The sequence below is a fragment of the Plectropomus leopardus genome, chromosome 20 (genome assembly GCF_026936395.1).
Source record: "Plectropomus leopardus strain MGB_pleo_1.0 chromosome 20, ASM2693639v1, whole genome shotgun sequence".
NCBI lineage: Eukaryota > Metazoa > Chordata > Actinopteri > Perciformes > Serranidae > Plectropomus > Plectropomus leopardus.
In genome coordinates, this window is record NC_142195.1 from 7,301,159 (window position 1) to 7,316,583 (window position 15,425).

A 15,425-nucleotide genomic window follows, 5' to 3' on the forward strand; every position below is an offset into this window, starting at 1 on the left:
TGATATTTGATTTCCTCCATATTGCCAAGCCCTATTTTTACCTGAACACCAGGGACATGGACATGCACCATCATTGCTTAGACAAGGTATTAAGAAAAAAGAAAAACAGTCTTATGTATGTTTTCATTTCACTATCAATAATTTGAGTAGAAGGTTCAGTGAAGTCATGGGCCAGGAATTGATTAGTTAATAAGCATACAAAAAGAAATAAACCAAAATCAATACAACATAATCCTCTATTGATTTTTGCTTATTACAACATATACTATGAAATAAAATGTGTTCCAGCAAGGGGAAAAAAAGAACGCTGGTTTGAAAATTTGAATTTTTTTATTGTGATTATATGTAAAATTAGCTGTCATAACCTTTTCTTTAAGTATAAGCAGCACAGCAGTACATCTCTGCATTCACCCAAAGTGTGAGGAAATTAATTAGCTGTGAATCAGATGCCTGATTTGCAGAAATATGTTCGAGCTGATGGCTGGTTCCTGTTTGTGATAATTATAGGTGCTTTTAAAAAGCAGCCAACTCGGTCCACTTTGCCAACAGAAAACCTTGACAGGTCAGAGCTGATTCATTACTTCAACCCTAAGAAAACCGCAACAAAAAGAAACATCTTTTTTACTTTCCGCTTTGTAATTCAAATTACCTATGACCACCATTTCCGCTCGGTACTCTCATTAATTCTGCACTAAAATACCACGGCAGAGAGGAGAGCGGGGCAGCGGTAGGAGGAGGCGGAGGCAAAGATAATGTAGTTATCACCATAAGACAGGAGATAGTGAAAACGCTGGCCTAATTGAGCAAATGTCTGCCCAATTAACTGACTTATCATCTGGCTCTGGGCCATGCAGCGATCCTAAATGTTAAACCCTGAAGGGCAGCGAGGTGTCAGAGTGGTTTCAGACAATGTCCTTCAACATTAGAACCTGACTTTAATAGAGAAGAAGAGATGACTTCCTGACATGAATCAGTGAGCTGCTACACTATAAAATGCCACTATTTGTTATGTCACATTAGTAACCCTATACTATATAGAGAGCGCGCGCGCACACACACACACACACACACACACACACACACACACAAAAATACACACTTTACACTCCGAGTTAAACATTTCCCATTTGTTATTCCTCATTAGCCATTATTGATTTGTCATTTGACTGCATCAACTGCAGCAAAATAAGTACGCTTTAATCACAATTAACTCTACAGCGACAATAATAGACTATAAGGAGCAAAACAGTCACATATCAGAGGGTATGACTCAGCTGTAAGAATACTTGAGGCATGCCAAGGTCATGGAAATAGTGTGTGCATCTGTGCTCGTGGTAAATAGCCTGTGTATATATGCTTACACACTATAAAATCTGACAAGTAGATTTTACTTTAAAAAAAAATCTAAAAACCGATTGCCATGACAAATGTAGGTAAATATATATATTAATATAAATTTATCTTTACTTTACATCTAATTTTTCAGTTTACTTAACGAGTAGTTATATTTACTTGATTTAGTAATTGTTGCGGCTTAAAAATGACAAGTTTAAATAAATCAAGTTTTTAAGTTTTAGCAACTTCAGCAAACCAATATCACTGTGCTATATCTGTATTCTGCAGAGTGCAAACTAGTCAATCATGTTGGCATTTTCTAAAATGTGATAAGAAAACAGAACTCACATCTCTTTAACTTCACCGTTGGCAAAATCCTCTTTGTCATGAGGAAACAAGTCAGACTTGTTTTACTGAAGTTGCTATTACTTGGAAAGAACAAGGTAATTTCTATTGTCATTTTTAAGTTGGAACAACATCACAAAATTAAGTACATGCAACTAAATTTAAAGTGAATTTACAATGTAAATATTAGGTAAACATAAATTGAGATTTATAATTATATTTACTTTCCTTTTTCAAGGCAATCAGTTTCCAAGATGATTTTAAGATCAATTTGTCAGATTCTACTGTGCACAACACCAATCTATTCATGCGTGTTTCTGAGGCAACAACAGACCAAAACACATACATAAAAAGGCATTATTTTCAATCTGTTTTTCAGCATGAACTGAAGAAAATATAAATTAGTAACAAGCAAGAAAGCTTTTTCTCTTGATCTCTTGCATAACTGTTAAGTGCTCAGGGAACTGATAACACCATGTGCAAAGGAATAAAGCATATGAGGAAGTGTGTTTTTCACTTCTTGACCTGAATATTCAAACGCCCCTGTGGCTTTGGACAAAGAAGCAAGCGCAACACTCAAGTTCACGAGCAGAAAAAGAGGGCAGAGACTTTCTTCCCACACAACATACACACAAAAACTCTGAGGGGAAAACAACATCTAGCCTATGATCTCTGCAAACGCTACTTTCTTCCACTTTATACCAGTTTTTAGAGTTGCATTTTTATCAACACAAGATTTAGACAGGTGAAGTAGCTTCAGCACATAATTGGCTCTAAATTGTGAAGCGCACTGTCAATACAGAGATCTTATTTGCACTAAAAAGCCAAGACCTGCCTCTGGCACTGAATAGTTTTCATGTTCAAGTCCAAACGCGTCCTCATTTTTTTCCCCTAAGCACCTTTCCTCTCCAACTATTCAGATGTGCTGCACTTTTTCTCTTTTTTAATTAACTATCCTGACCTTTCTTTACATTTATAATTCATACAGAAAGGCCTTTTTGGCATTTGTGAAGCAGAAAATAGTTAGATGAAGCCACAATGTACAGCCCTGTGTGAACCGTGGGTGGATGCAGAGACAGAGGTTTCCAAAAAACCACAGCTTGTAGCAGCGCTGTAACCATCCACAGCAACAAGCACACACATGAATAAAGTATTGCAACAAAATGACACTTACGATCTACTGAATATGTGAAACATGGCTCAGCAGAACCTCTCCTAGCTGGATCCCCAAAACGTGCAACTCCACTTTGGGTCGCATTCCTCACCAGCGGCTGGTCTCAGTGTTTTCCCGACTATTTTTGAGTCTCTGGGAACGTGGCTGGAGCCTCTGCCCTCTGAGTTACACCACACCGCTCCCAAAGGATGTCTGTTGCTACTAACACACCCCTCTCCACATCCCATTTAAAAAGACAGTGCTGTTATTTGGGACAAGCCTTTCCACAGTCCTGAGGAACATTATACTGTGATGAAGCAACAAATATGATACTCATGCCATGTACCTATGAAAGTTAAGTGTTTCAAATACAATACAGCTCCAGTTTATCTATACTATTCATTATTTTCAAAGAATACTATAATCTTAAAGCTTAAAGTTCACCCCAAAAATCAAAAATACATATTTTATCTCTGGCCTGTAGTGCTATTTCTCAGTGTAGATTGTTTTGCTGTGGATTGCAGATTGTTGGAGATGTCAGCCATAGAGATGTCTGCCTTTTCTAAAATATAAATGAACTACAAGGCACTCGCCTTCTAATACTCAAAGCCCCAAGACATACATTTGAAAAACTCAACAGCAATGTCTCTTTTCAGAAAATATGACCAAATTTCTCAGCATAATCCGTGTTGCAAGCAGTTTCATGTAGGAACTATTTTCTTTCTACCGAACTACACCCAAAAACTTAATCACTGCTAAGGAGGAGGAGTGCATCTACTAATGAATGAGAGGGTTGTGCTCATAACAGCAAGAGATGTAAACATTGAAGGTGTCCTTCTCTAGCTACATAGCTATGGTGCTAAGTTAGCTCGCAGTTCCATCTGCGTGGTGATATGGTTGGCAGGTGTAGTTCGGTAGAAGAGAGGCTCACAGACAGTGCAACATTTAAACATTTACAACATCTTCATTGGCTGAGCTGTAATTTTAGCTAAGTGCTAGGTGAGCTAGCAGTAGGCGCTTCTGTCTACACAGTGATACAGTTGGTGGGTGTTGTTCAGTCGAAAGAAAATGGTTTCTACACAAAACTGCTCACAACAAGCTCTGTGGATTATCTGAAGTAGCCAGGTTATGATTTCTGGAAAGAGACATTGCTGTTGAGTTTTTCAAATGTATTTTTTGGCGCTTTGCGCACCACAACCCATCTAGTGCCATCTAGTTCTATCGCACTGGAGAGAAGTCAGACATCTCTACGGCCAATATCTCCAACACTCAGCAACTTCCATCAATAAAATCTGGATTCCTAAATAGCACTTCAGGTAAGAGGATTTTATGCATTTTGATTTGGGGGTGAACTGTCCCTTTAAACTGATAAATTATCCTACAGAATCTATCCTATAGCAACTGAATGCTCAAACATGTATTTATAGTAACCTTATGAAAGTTTTATTTGTGTCTCTTTTGACATCACTGTACTTTTTATTCATAGTTTTTAATCTAGCCTATAGTTCTCCTCTGGTATTTGCATAATAATAACCTTAAATTTAAACACTGCCAAAGTAAATGCTCACTATGTATCTAAGGTACCATAATGGACAGTGCTGACTCCTTCTGTCTCCGTTCTTAATAACAATAAATTAAACCAAAAAAAGGGGAAAAAGGGAAAGAGCTGACAGCCTGATACACTATGAAGTTATTTAGGTGCTACTGTGTGAGGAAAAAATAGCAAAATCTATAGTTTTTTAGCTGAAGTCAGTCCCCAGGATACACGGTTCTTCTGTCATCATCAGATCTGTCCCCCCTGCTTTTTCTCACACTGACATAGACCCCAAGTTGGCAGCCAGGAAGTCAGCCTGCCTCCTCCTCCCACCGTGTTTCCCTGTAGCAGGAAACAAAGGCTCAGCCTTCAGCAGCATACTCTGTGGGAAAATGCTGGGTCCTTGGCCGGAGAGAGGGACTCCAGGAAAAGGGAGAAAAAAAGAAAAAAAAGGGGAGAGGAAGGCACAGAAAAAAGGAAAGAGGGAGCAAGAGAGAAAGAGGGAGAAAATAAGGCCAGCCGGTTTAAGGAGGAGACACACTGCCAGATGTATTGAATGGTTGTTTTCACATAGCTGGAGACCCAGTGAGAGAAGACTGATGTCACATCTAAGACAAGCTGTCAAGAGACGCTTCGGATCAAACTGAGGTTTGAGCAAAAACAAGCCGAGCCACAGAAATGCCAGTCATCGCCTGTGAAATAATTACATGGAAACAGGTCCAGTTAGGCACAAACCACTTTCTGTACTTATTAAAATGCTTTTTGAACGACAGGAGAATATTTCAGCTCAATCATCCAACACAAAATTACATAGACGTCATTATGTAAAAAAGACTTAAGTGAAACTCTACAGGAGCCAGTCGCAGCTGTCTACTTCAACAATAGAATTCATTGTGAACTTTTACAGCAGAAAGGGCTTTGCACCCTATTATAGATGGACCGGTTCTCCAGCTCCAAAACAATTTAAGTATCATTTGGGGAGGTGAAACTGGAGGAGGTTTAATGTACTTGTTCTCCCCGATGCTATGGATTTGAGTTGCTTGCTCTTATCACAAGTAAACAGACCTGCGTGCCTTTGCGGTTCTGGAGAATGGCTGGGTAAAGGTTAACTACAAAGCCAAGGCAAAGCCTGGAGACTAAACACTAGGGGGATTTCCTCATTCCTCTGGTCTGGGTCATGATAATATCATTCCTCACAGGGTTGTTTGGAGTGTGACTGCTTGCAAATATAATGCGGGATGAGGCGGGGCTATTCTATCTATGGGAAGTTTGTTTGTAATCACTGTAGCAGCAGAGGAATGCACAAATCTATCTTAACATCTGTATTATGCATAGGAAAAAGCTACAATAGCCTTCTGTACTCCGCAGTGAGTCATGTGTCAGCACAACTTCTACATGTATACGTGCATGAGGTTTTTGTGCATGCACACACACAAACACAAAATCTATTTGTAGTTCATGTGATTTTGTGAAAAAACTCCATGTCAAATTGTGCCAAGGAGTATGTGGGTGGGTATGCGCGTGGTCATGAGCAAAGTGCACAGCGGCAGACAGTAACAGGACGGGGTCATGAAAGAAGGTGGGAGAGATGGGACTCTCTGTCTGTCTGTAGGCAGGCCCCAAGAGGAGAGTTATGTTATTATTCTCTTGCTAACCGCTAACCTGTTTAGAAGAGCACCACCTGTCTGCGCAGAGGTAAAGAGAGCGAGGGGAGGGAAGCCGAAAGACATAATTGGTGGATACAGGCCATTCCAGGCAAGCTTCCACAAGTCTGCATCGCAGAGAGGTGGGTGGAGGATGGAGAGAGGGTGAGACGTGTTGGACAAGTAGGTGTTGATAGAGGGCAGGCGAGAGGAAGGAAAAGATGAAGAGACTGACAGGATGGAGAAAAAAGCAAAATGCGCTCACATCAACATTCCAGTGAGAGCGCTCAAGTATCGAGAATATCAATATGACTGCAGGTTGTATGAGGTACTTTTCTATAGTTAGTGTGTTACCTACAGCAGTGATACTCAACTTATGGCCTGTGAGCCAAAAGTGGCCCTCGGTAGGGTGCTGGGTGGCCCCCAAAATTATTGTGCAACTCACAATAAAAATAAAGTGATTTACACTGCAAATTGTTTTTGCACTTTAGTGACAGTGTGCATAAAACAGCATCAAAATAGAGGGTTTTTTTTAATTAAAAAAAATGGAGGATCCACCACACCCATTGACAGAGGCCCTAGCTATAGACAGTAATGTCCCAAAATCCTAGAAAACTTTTAAAATTCTAGAAATGTCCTAAAATCTGCCAAATTGTCCCTAAATCCTAGAAACGTCCTAAATCGTATAAGACTAGGGGCACACCAACTGCCATCTAGGTGATAGACTGTACATGGATAAGCACCTTGTACAACCCCACTTCAAAAATCCAAACTATCCTTTAATGCCACTGAATCTGGGCTGCAAGTTGAATTAGACACCTCTGCTGTTACTCAAAGTTTGTCTCTCCCTTTAATATATCTGGTTGTATGAGGTCATTGTTGGCCATGCGGCAAAAGAGTTAAAAGATCTACCTAATCCAAAGACGGCGTCTCTCTGTCTAGAAGCAGGCACAGGAAGTGAGAGGAAATGGTAAGCAATGAAGGCATTAGAGATCCATCCCTTTACTCATCCCTCTATAGCCTGTCCTCCATTTCATTTCATTTTTACAAAGCAGCTTACTTTAAAGCAACAGAGACGGGGCAGTGACATCAGCTCTCCTCTGAGTTTGTTTATGTAAAATATATATAGACAGAGATAAAGAGTTTTGTATGAGGGCTGAAAGGACAGAAAGAGACCTGTAGGACTGCAGCTTGAAAGCTCTCCTCTCGTGTTGTTCCTATTGACTCTGCACTACAGCCTTCAGGGCAGGAGAGAGCGAATGAGTGATTCAATTATTGACAACGCTGCTCCATCATGAGCATATGCTGCTCTCTCATCCTCTCCCAGGCACGGTCGAGGAGATCCAGAATAATGCTGCTGAATGCCTCTGACACAGCCTACTTCAACCATCTTTCATTCAAGCCAGATCGGAGTCGATATTCTAACCTCCAATTTGCCGACGCGCGTCACAAATTTCAAAGCATTAAACTCACTGAATACGAGCTCTTCAGAAATGACGACATCTTTATGTGAAACCTGTCATTCTCTCTGCCTTTCATGCCCTAAATCCTTTTCAGATTGATCATTTGGACCAAAATAAGCCCATTGTGCGTTTGTGTGTCGAAATGTCCATAATCCTCTGTACATGTTTTAACCCTGTGCACTTGAATGTAATTGGTGGGTTCAAATCAAGCATTTTAAATGTGATGTCAGTTCAAACCTCCTTCTCTAATAAATAAATAAAAAGCAGGAAGTAGGGGCATGTCTAATGAGAAGAAACTACTATTTATTGAAACGTAACTATTTCTGTTGCAAATATAAAACCTTTGGAGGATGTAAAAAGACAGCAAACATACTTATTTTATATTTCAATTTCAAAACTTTTCCATGAATTTACATGGAAACATAATAAAGTTTTTCCTTGCCCCACTTGCCTGGTGTTTTGTTGAAATATCAATTTCAAACTCTATTCAAACATAATTTCATCGAGCTGGCATACATGAAATGAGAGATGGAACCAAGGAAAAAATGGAGAAGGTAATCGAAACGTCAAACATTGATACATATTAGAATTACGATACATCAACAGCTACAGAAAACTGATTTGCCAGTATGCTGCATTATGTGCATGGTTATCCATAAAAGATTACTGTAAAATATGTATTACACACAACAAAATTAAACCACTTTTCCAAAACTTCTGTGGAATTTCTACTAACTTCAGGACTTTTCCACTCCGCCCTGGTATTTTAATTACATATCACTGCTGTCCTGTGAAAACTGTGTTTTAAATTATCAAAATTTAAAAAAATCTCTTTGTGACTGATGGGAGGGGGGCATTGATAATACATTAGAAAATGGCAAGTTAATTAAAGGATTAATTAAAGGAATACTTAACCACCCCAAAAATGACCAAAAAAACCCAAACTTTTAAGCCTCAGTGCTCAACGAAAAATCCCAAACCAGAAAATTTAGACGTTCACATTTAACAACAGCAAAACCATATCAAAACTAAAATAAGAATACGCAAGTATTGTGTGACATTAGTGTTTTATAGGACTAGTTCGGATTCAACAAAGTCACACAATAAAACAAACAAACCGATTGAGGGAGTGGTAGCTCTTCCGTGTTCAAAGATGTAAAATTACTGTTTTTGTCAATGGAGTCTGGTACACCAAAAATGCACGTACATGCAAAGTACTCAGCATGTGACTGGATAAATGAGACTTTAATAATACTGCACGAGTTGTGTGAGCATTTGTTAACAGATATAGTTTTGCTGTTATTAGAGATGGACCCCAATTACTTTAATTTATCTGGAATTTACCCTGTTTTGGGGTTCGTTCACTGTGGGGGCATGTGAGAAAAACAAAGTTTTCTTTATGAATTCAACATAATTCAATACAATTTAACGAATGAAGAATTTCTTCAAATCACATAACTCTTGGAATACAACATTCGCACAGTAGTCCTAAGCAAACACGTGTGTTTGCTTGTATGTCCATACATGTGTGGTCAAGATTAAGTGTTTTTGATTAAGTGCTAAACCGTGGCGGTTGCCCCCTCCCCCTCTGAAAACTATCAGCAATTCAGACCTATTGACCCCCAGTGGATTGGCCCATGGGTGTGGCACTGACCCCACTCCTCCCTCCATGTCATGCGTCTGATCAAATGCTCTGCTCCACTTCACTGGCTCTCAGTAAATCAATGGACATCGCAGAGATGATCTATGACAGAGTAATTAAACAGATGGGAAGGAAGTAGCGGAAAGATGCCGTACGAAGCTAACCTCTGCATTGATCCTTGACTTTCCCAGCAATATAGATGCGTCCATGATATTTTACATCATAATACATCATGACTTTGCACATTACATAAGTTCAGTCCAAGCAGGAATTAAGAGCAATGTCCTGGAAGGTAAATGAGTATTGCATAAGAGGTTTAGTCACCCAGAATAAAGTAGTGCACAACATATTGGGAAATTAACAACAGCAGGCCCTTTTATGCTTTGTCTTAATTTCAGTCATCTTATTAGCTTTCCTTTTTTCACACTGTTTGTCTCCATCCTACTCTAACAATCTCCCCCTCTTGGTCCAACTGCATGTTAAAGGCTCTGATAATGACTAACAGCTCTATTTATTGCTGTGACATCCTTCGTCTAGATTTCTGGTTAGCTCTGACCTAAAAAAAACAGACTGTTGGAAAATGCCTACATACAGTATGTGCCCATACATAAATATGTGCAGAAACATTTGCTTATGCATGTAAACATATACGGTACCCCAGGGTGCGAGAGGAAAAAAAAAAAAGAGAAAGGAATCACACTGTTCCTGCATACAAATACAGACTGACACAAATGTTCGGAGCATAATGTGTAAGAGTCGAGCTGGGTTTTTATTCTGGAGGGCTCAACAGCAGGCTACAATCAAGAGGACCACCGGCTGAGCTCTCACAGTGAAACCTATCTGCATACTGCAGTAAACAAGCCACACAGCTATCAAACTATCATTTATGTGTTTACTAAACCAAAGATGGCTCTCTCCCGTGAAGCTGAGGAAAATAAATGTTTGGCTGCTGCTCCAGACAAAACTGTTCCGCACAACTCTTCCGCTGTAATGTGGCGGCTACTGACGGTTTCTTATGTCTCCTTAATGAGACACATTAACTTGCAACCAACTGGAATAACTTAATTATGCTTGATGTGTGGTTGCTGACTAATTTCATGTATGTAAGAAGCTTGTGTAGTATGTTTATGCCCAAAACTGCATACGGTGCATCCACTGGATCGCGGATGTTTGTGGAAAAATCACAGTCCGTATAATGTATTTAAATCTGAGGGCTTGCATGATTATTTGTGCTGAGTGACTAAATTGTAATTATAAAATTACATTAAAACTAATACAGAAATATAAACTCTGAGGCCTGGACGACATGATGACTAACCACCAATATTAGCGTTTCCACTTCAACGTCTCAACACTGTTGCTATCGGAGACTCCCAAACTCCTCGGGACACACGCCTCTCCTTCTTCAAACTGCTAATTGCCTCCAACATATGACTCGCGCAGAGAACGCCAGCCAAAAATCAGCTGTCTGACCTCACAGAGTGGCCCAGTCATCTGATTTGTGTTAGCTGGCTGCCCTCCGTCACACAGGCCAAGCTTTGTGTGATGTTGCTACATGTAGGTTATGGTCACAATCCGATCCCCATCTCCGCTTCATCATCCCTGGTGTCATATATAAAATATAACCAATGCACCACTCTGAATGGAAGCCCTTAAGGGAGTTAAAAGCAATTATATAATAATGACTGAGCAACCTGAATGTACGCAGGATGTAGTAGAGTGTGTGTGTGTGTCTGTGTGTGCGTGTGTGTGTGCTCCTTTGCATTGTCAGTGACAGAGAGAAGCAAAGAAAAGAGGAGGGCAGCACAGCTGGACGGCACACAGAGGCAGAGGAGCGTAAACAGTCTCAATGAAGCATCTCCTTGTCCACATTTCTAGTCGTTAAAAAAAAACACCCTGCATGAACCGACACACAAAGGACGGCGAGTGACATGTGAAAAGCAGTGTTACACTCACCAGGCATTGTCAGAATTCCACAGAACAATCAGGCCGAGGGAGAAACTGAGCCAGAACAAGAGAGGGGATGAAAAAAACAGAAGAGAGGCAGGGATGGATAAAGGCAGAGGCGATTTCAAAGCTCCATTTTCCCCCCTCTCTCTCTCTCTTCCCCTCTCTCTGCTGCCGATGCTGCTCGCCTCTTCCTTACTTGTGCTTCTCTCCCTCCTTCTCTCCCCGACTCCTTCTCTCTTTCCTCCTGCTGCTGCTTTAAGACAAGGGGTGGAGAATGAGCGCTACAATGCTCTCCCTCTCTCGGCTGCTCCCTCTCCTCCTTTCGTTCTCCCACCCTCTCTTACTCACCCTGCACAGAGCATGCCCTACTTCCTGTGTTGTCTCTGAAATGGGACGCACTCTCTTCTCTCTTTCATTCAGCATGAATGAATTTAAGGAGCAACCCCCCTGACACTTGACTCTGGTTTGGGGATGATGATCCCCACTTTCTCCTCTGTTGCCTCTCTTCCTTACTAACTCCAGCACTCCCTTTCACTGTCAGTGATTGACTGCACCTCCCATTTCTGTCTCCTTGCGCAGGGAGGAGCCTGCATATGGTGTGCGGGGGGGGCTGGATCACATGTATGTGGGTGTGTGTGTGTGTGTGTGTGTGTGTGTGTGTGTGTGTGGCGCAGCCTAGCTTGGCCCTACCTCCCCCGCCTTCTTGTGTGGCTCCAGTGGGAGTGTGTGTGCTCTTTGTCCTGTCAACTCTGGTGCGAGGTGTGCTGCTCTCCCTGTCAGCCACTGCTGCTGCTGCTGCTGCTGCTGCTGCCTCCGCTTGGGACTCAGGAGGGGGGGTTGCATGTGCCGGCAACCTGCCCTGAGCGTGGACTCGGTTCAGCTGGGAGACTACGACTCACGCTGAGGCTCAGACAGAAAAAACACTGTACATATGAGGCTGGAGCTCAGATTTGGCAAAGTGACTTGGCTGATGGGGCCAGCCAAAGGGGTTGGTAGTAGTGAGACTGGAATGTGGGTGGGAGGGCTTTGCCATGCTCAATTTGAGCTGGGATTGGTAGACTGGCAGAGCAGATAGGGGTGAGTTTGAGGCTATTTCTAGAGCTGGCAAAAAGGGGATAAAAGGGCCGGGGCGGGACACACACCGATAAGGCGCGGCAGCTGTGGAGAGCTGGTTCAGAAGAGCCAGGGCCGCTAATCTGCACTCCCTGCACGTCTGCAATGATGTCATCAAACATGACATCACCCTTAGCCCCTTATTTTCCCAGACACATGACACACACAAACACACGAGTGCACGTGTAAACCAGATGACCACACAATAGGGTGTGGAGGAGGGTACAAATTCTGAGCTCTGAGTTCACACCCTTTCAAAACAAAAGGTCACAGGCAGCAGCACATTGTTAGCTTTTCAAAGACTAAATTATGAAAAGTATCGCAGTAGTTTGCTGCTGGCCACCTGTTTCCTCCTGAGGCTGACAAATAGTTCTGCCTTACACATATCTGGTGACAGCTGATTCTAGTTTTGCTACGTTTCAGTCAAAATCTGCGAGTTTAAATTCTTATTGTAATAACTGAGGCTGTTTAAATCCCCAAATATTCATACAGTAAGTATTTGTGGAACACAGCTTAATACAGTACATAAATAAACACAGTGACAATGACTACACATTCTTGTCTCAGAAGACTTCTTGAAAAAAACTACTTAGCTGTAATAGCATTTGCACAGACCAAAAAGCTGATTTTAATTCAATCTCAGCATGGCATGTTGTGGATTATAGATTAATGACTTGTTCTAACAGCGAGAGCAACGTCAGGTGGAAACCAGTGCAACTCTTCTGCAATGACAAGAGGCTGATCAAACTCTATGGTAAATTTTGAAATCCTGGTTTGTTGTGTTTTTGTATTGCATCACATTACATTATAATAGGTCTTCAGGATCAGAATCAGAAATACTTTATTGATCCCCTGGGGGGAAATTGTGTTTTTTTACAGTCCCTCTGCTGCCAAACATAGAAAATTATAGCAGGTAGAAATAAGTACCATCACAAAGTATGTTAAAATATAAAATATAAATACAGTAATAGTAAAGAAATTAACAATAGTATTAAAATATTAAAAAACATAAGTATGTATAATGTGCTGTCCTACATTATAAAGGGCTTCCTTTGGTTAGTTTATTTCTTATTTTTACACAAAATGTGTTAGTGTTTGTTTTAATTTACGCCTCACATGCAAAACACAGTTAAGTTTACTTGAACTAATGTAACTGTGAGTAAATATCAATACTAAGGATGAGCAAGCACACTATTGGTAAGTACACTATTATCTGTATCTGTCTTTCTCTGTTTGACCCTGAGCAATGAAAGAAGAAATAACCCCAAAAATAGTGAGAAATAAGTAAATAGTCTCTTCCCCTCTCCGCCCCTGCCTGCATGTCCGCAGCTTCCTGTACCAAAGACTAATGTAAAGGTAAGGAGCACTCACTCTGCAGTAAAATCTGGGGACCAAAAACATCCCCAGAAGTACAGTGCACACAAAAACAATGAAAAAATACTGCTGGACTTGAAGCTATCATAGTTGACTGAGGGCACTCTGACTGATGATTTGAATCTCTGACTTTCAAAAGGCAGCCCTGGTTGAGATATTGTTATCTATGTGTTTGATGCCTCATAAGGAAGTTGCTGCCTTCAACTCAGATCCAAAGTCTTCTAATAATTAAACATCACTATTTGCCACACATCTGAATTACAACACAGTGTGTGTTTGCATGAGTAAAATGATCAGTTTAACAAACCTTTGCATGAAAAATAAAATTCTTAAAATTGTGCAGAACTGCAAGTGCAAACAATGACGTGCACAAAACCCTGTGAATGTGTCATATAAAAAAGAAAAAAAAGACACTGTTTTTTTTTTTGACAGAAAGGACAAGAGTGCAGTCTGAGTGCAGGGAGCTATTTCAGAGGGATTGTAAATGCACAATGAAAAGCCAAACATACAAGACATAATCCAGCTAACAATGACAGCACGCAAAGAACATAGCCTTTTTTTAAAAAGGGATACTGAGATCTGTCTTGCCAGTGCCGTCTCATCTCTCCATCACTACAGTGTTTGTCCCGATATTTACAATTCTCCATGTAGTGAGCTTGCAATATGGTGCAATGAGAGCCATTGGTTAAGAATTCAACAGTGGGAATCTAAACTCCAGCAATCACTCTAATAGACTGGGACTGATTCTAGTTTGTTGCAAAATGTTACTTTACGATGCTTCTCTTGTAAATGTAAATGGGAATGACAGGAGAGCATCTTGTGAAACGTAATGTACCTCTGACTTTAGTGGCAGCCCATCCTCGAGCTCAAAGGAGGAGCTACGAGCAGGCAGAGGTAAACAGGCAGCTCGGCACCTTGCTTCTTCAATGTTTGTTTCTAACTAGGTCAGACTGCACCAGCGGAGCGGTGCTGCTGTTACACCACATATGCCAGTCTCTCTCTTCTCGTTTTCACAGAGTTTAATTCGGATCCAGCTATACCAGATAAATATTACATTTTTTTTTTTAAACAGAGCATAAACATGGGTATGTATAAAAAGAATGATAAATAACAGGAACCATATTAAATGTTAGTTAAATGTGAGTTGATCTACTGTATAAGCATGTGATGTTTGTACTGTTGCACAGAAGAAGTTTAAGAAAACCTGAGGCCATTTTGAAAAATCATATGTTATTCTTACAATCCAAGACAGTCTAAAAACGTTAGTTAACATTAACAACTCTTTCCTAAATCCCAAAACTGGAGAGCTAAATCTCATATCTGTGATGTCGTCAAGTACATCCCCAATTCCAAAACAGTTGTGACGCTGTGTAAAACATAAAGAGAAATAGAATACAATGATTTGCAAATCCTTTTTTTTTTGGTGATCAACTGTTTTTTAATATTTTCAATGTGCATACAATTAAATGAAAGTTTTGCACTATATTTAATTGAATACAGTTCAAAGACATGATGTTCAGGGTTAAAACTGATAAATGTCTTTGTATTTTGTAAAAATCTACTTATTCCCAATTTGATGTCTGCAACACATTCCAAAAAAGTTAGGACAGGAGCCTGTTTAACACTGTGTTACATCACATTTTCTTTTAACAACACTCAGTAAGTGTTGAAATCTGAGGACACTAATTGGTGAAGTTTTGAAAGTGAATTTCTTTCCCATTTTTGCTTAATATAAGACAGGCATCAAGTTCAGAAAATGTGTATTTTTAAACTCTTAAGTTTATTATTTTGAACATTAAATCTCTCATCTTTGTACCGTAATTAACTAGATATAGGGTCACAACTTTTTTTGGAAATGGGGTTGTATGAAGTC

At 40.4% G+C, this 15,425-nt stretch overlaps 1 protein-coding gene across 13 annotated transcripts in view; it reads right to left on the minus strand.

The window, feature by feature from the left end:
• The window catches only part of dab2ipb (DAB2 interacting protein b), a 220,884-nt gene that overhangs the window by 68,574 nt on the left and 136,885 nt on the right, over positions 1–15,425 (minus strand). Inside the window, exon 1 of one of the 13 annotated variants that reach the window (XM_042508785.2) lies at positions 11,072–11,598. The exons of 11 other annotated variants lie outside the window; for them this stretch is intronic. Coding sequence is in view for 1 of the 2 variants with exons in the window: in XM_042508784.2 (XP_042364718.1) it covers positions 2,855–2,877 (23 nt within the window). In the remaining variant the exon portion in view is untranslated. Of the gene's footprint in view, positions 1–2,854; positions 3,003–11,071; positions 11,599–15,425 lie in introns of those variants that run through there. One more of the 13 variants, XM_042508784.2, reaches the window with a different exon arrangement.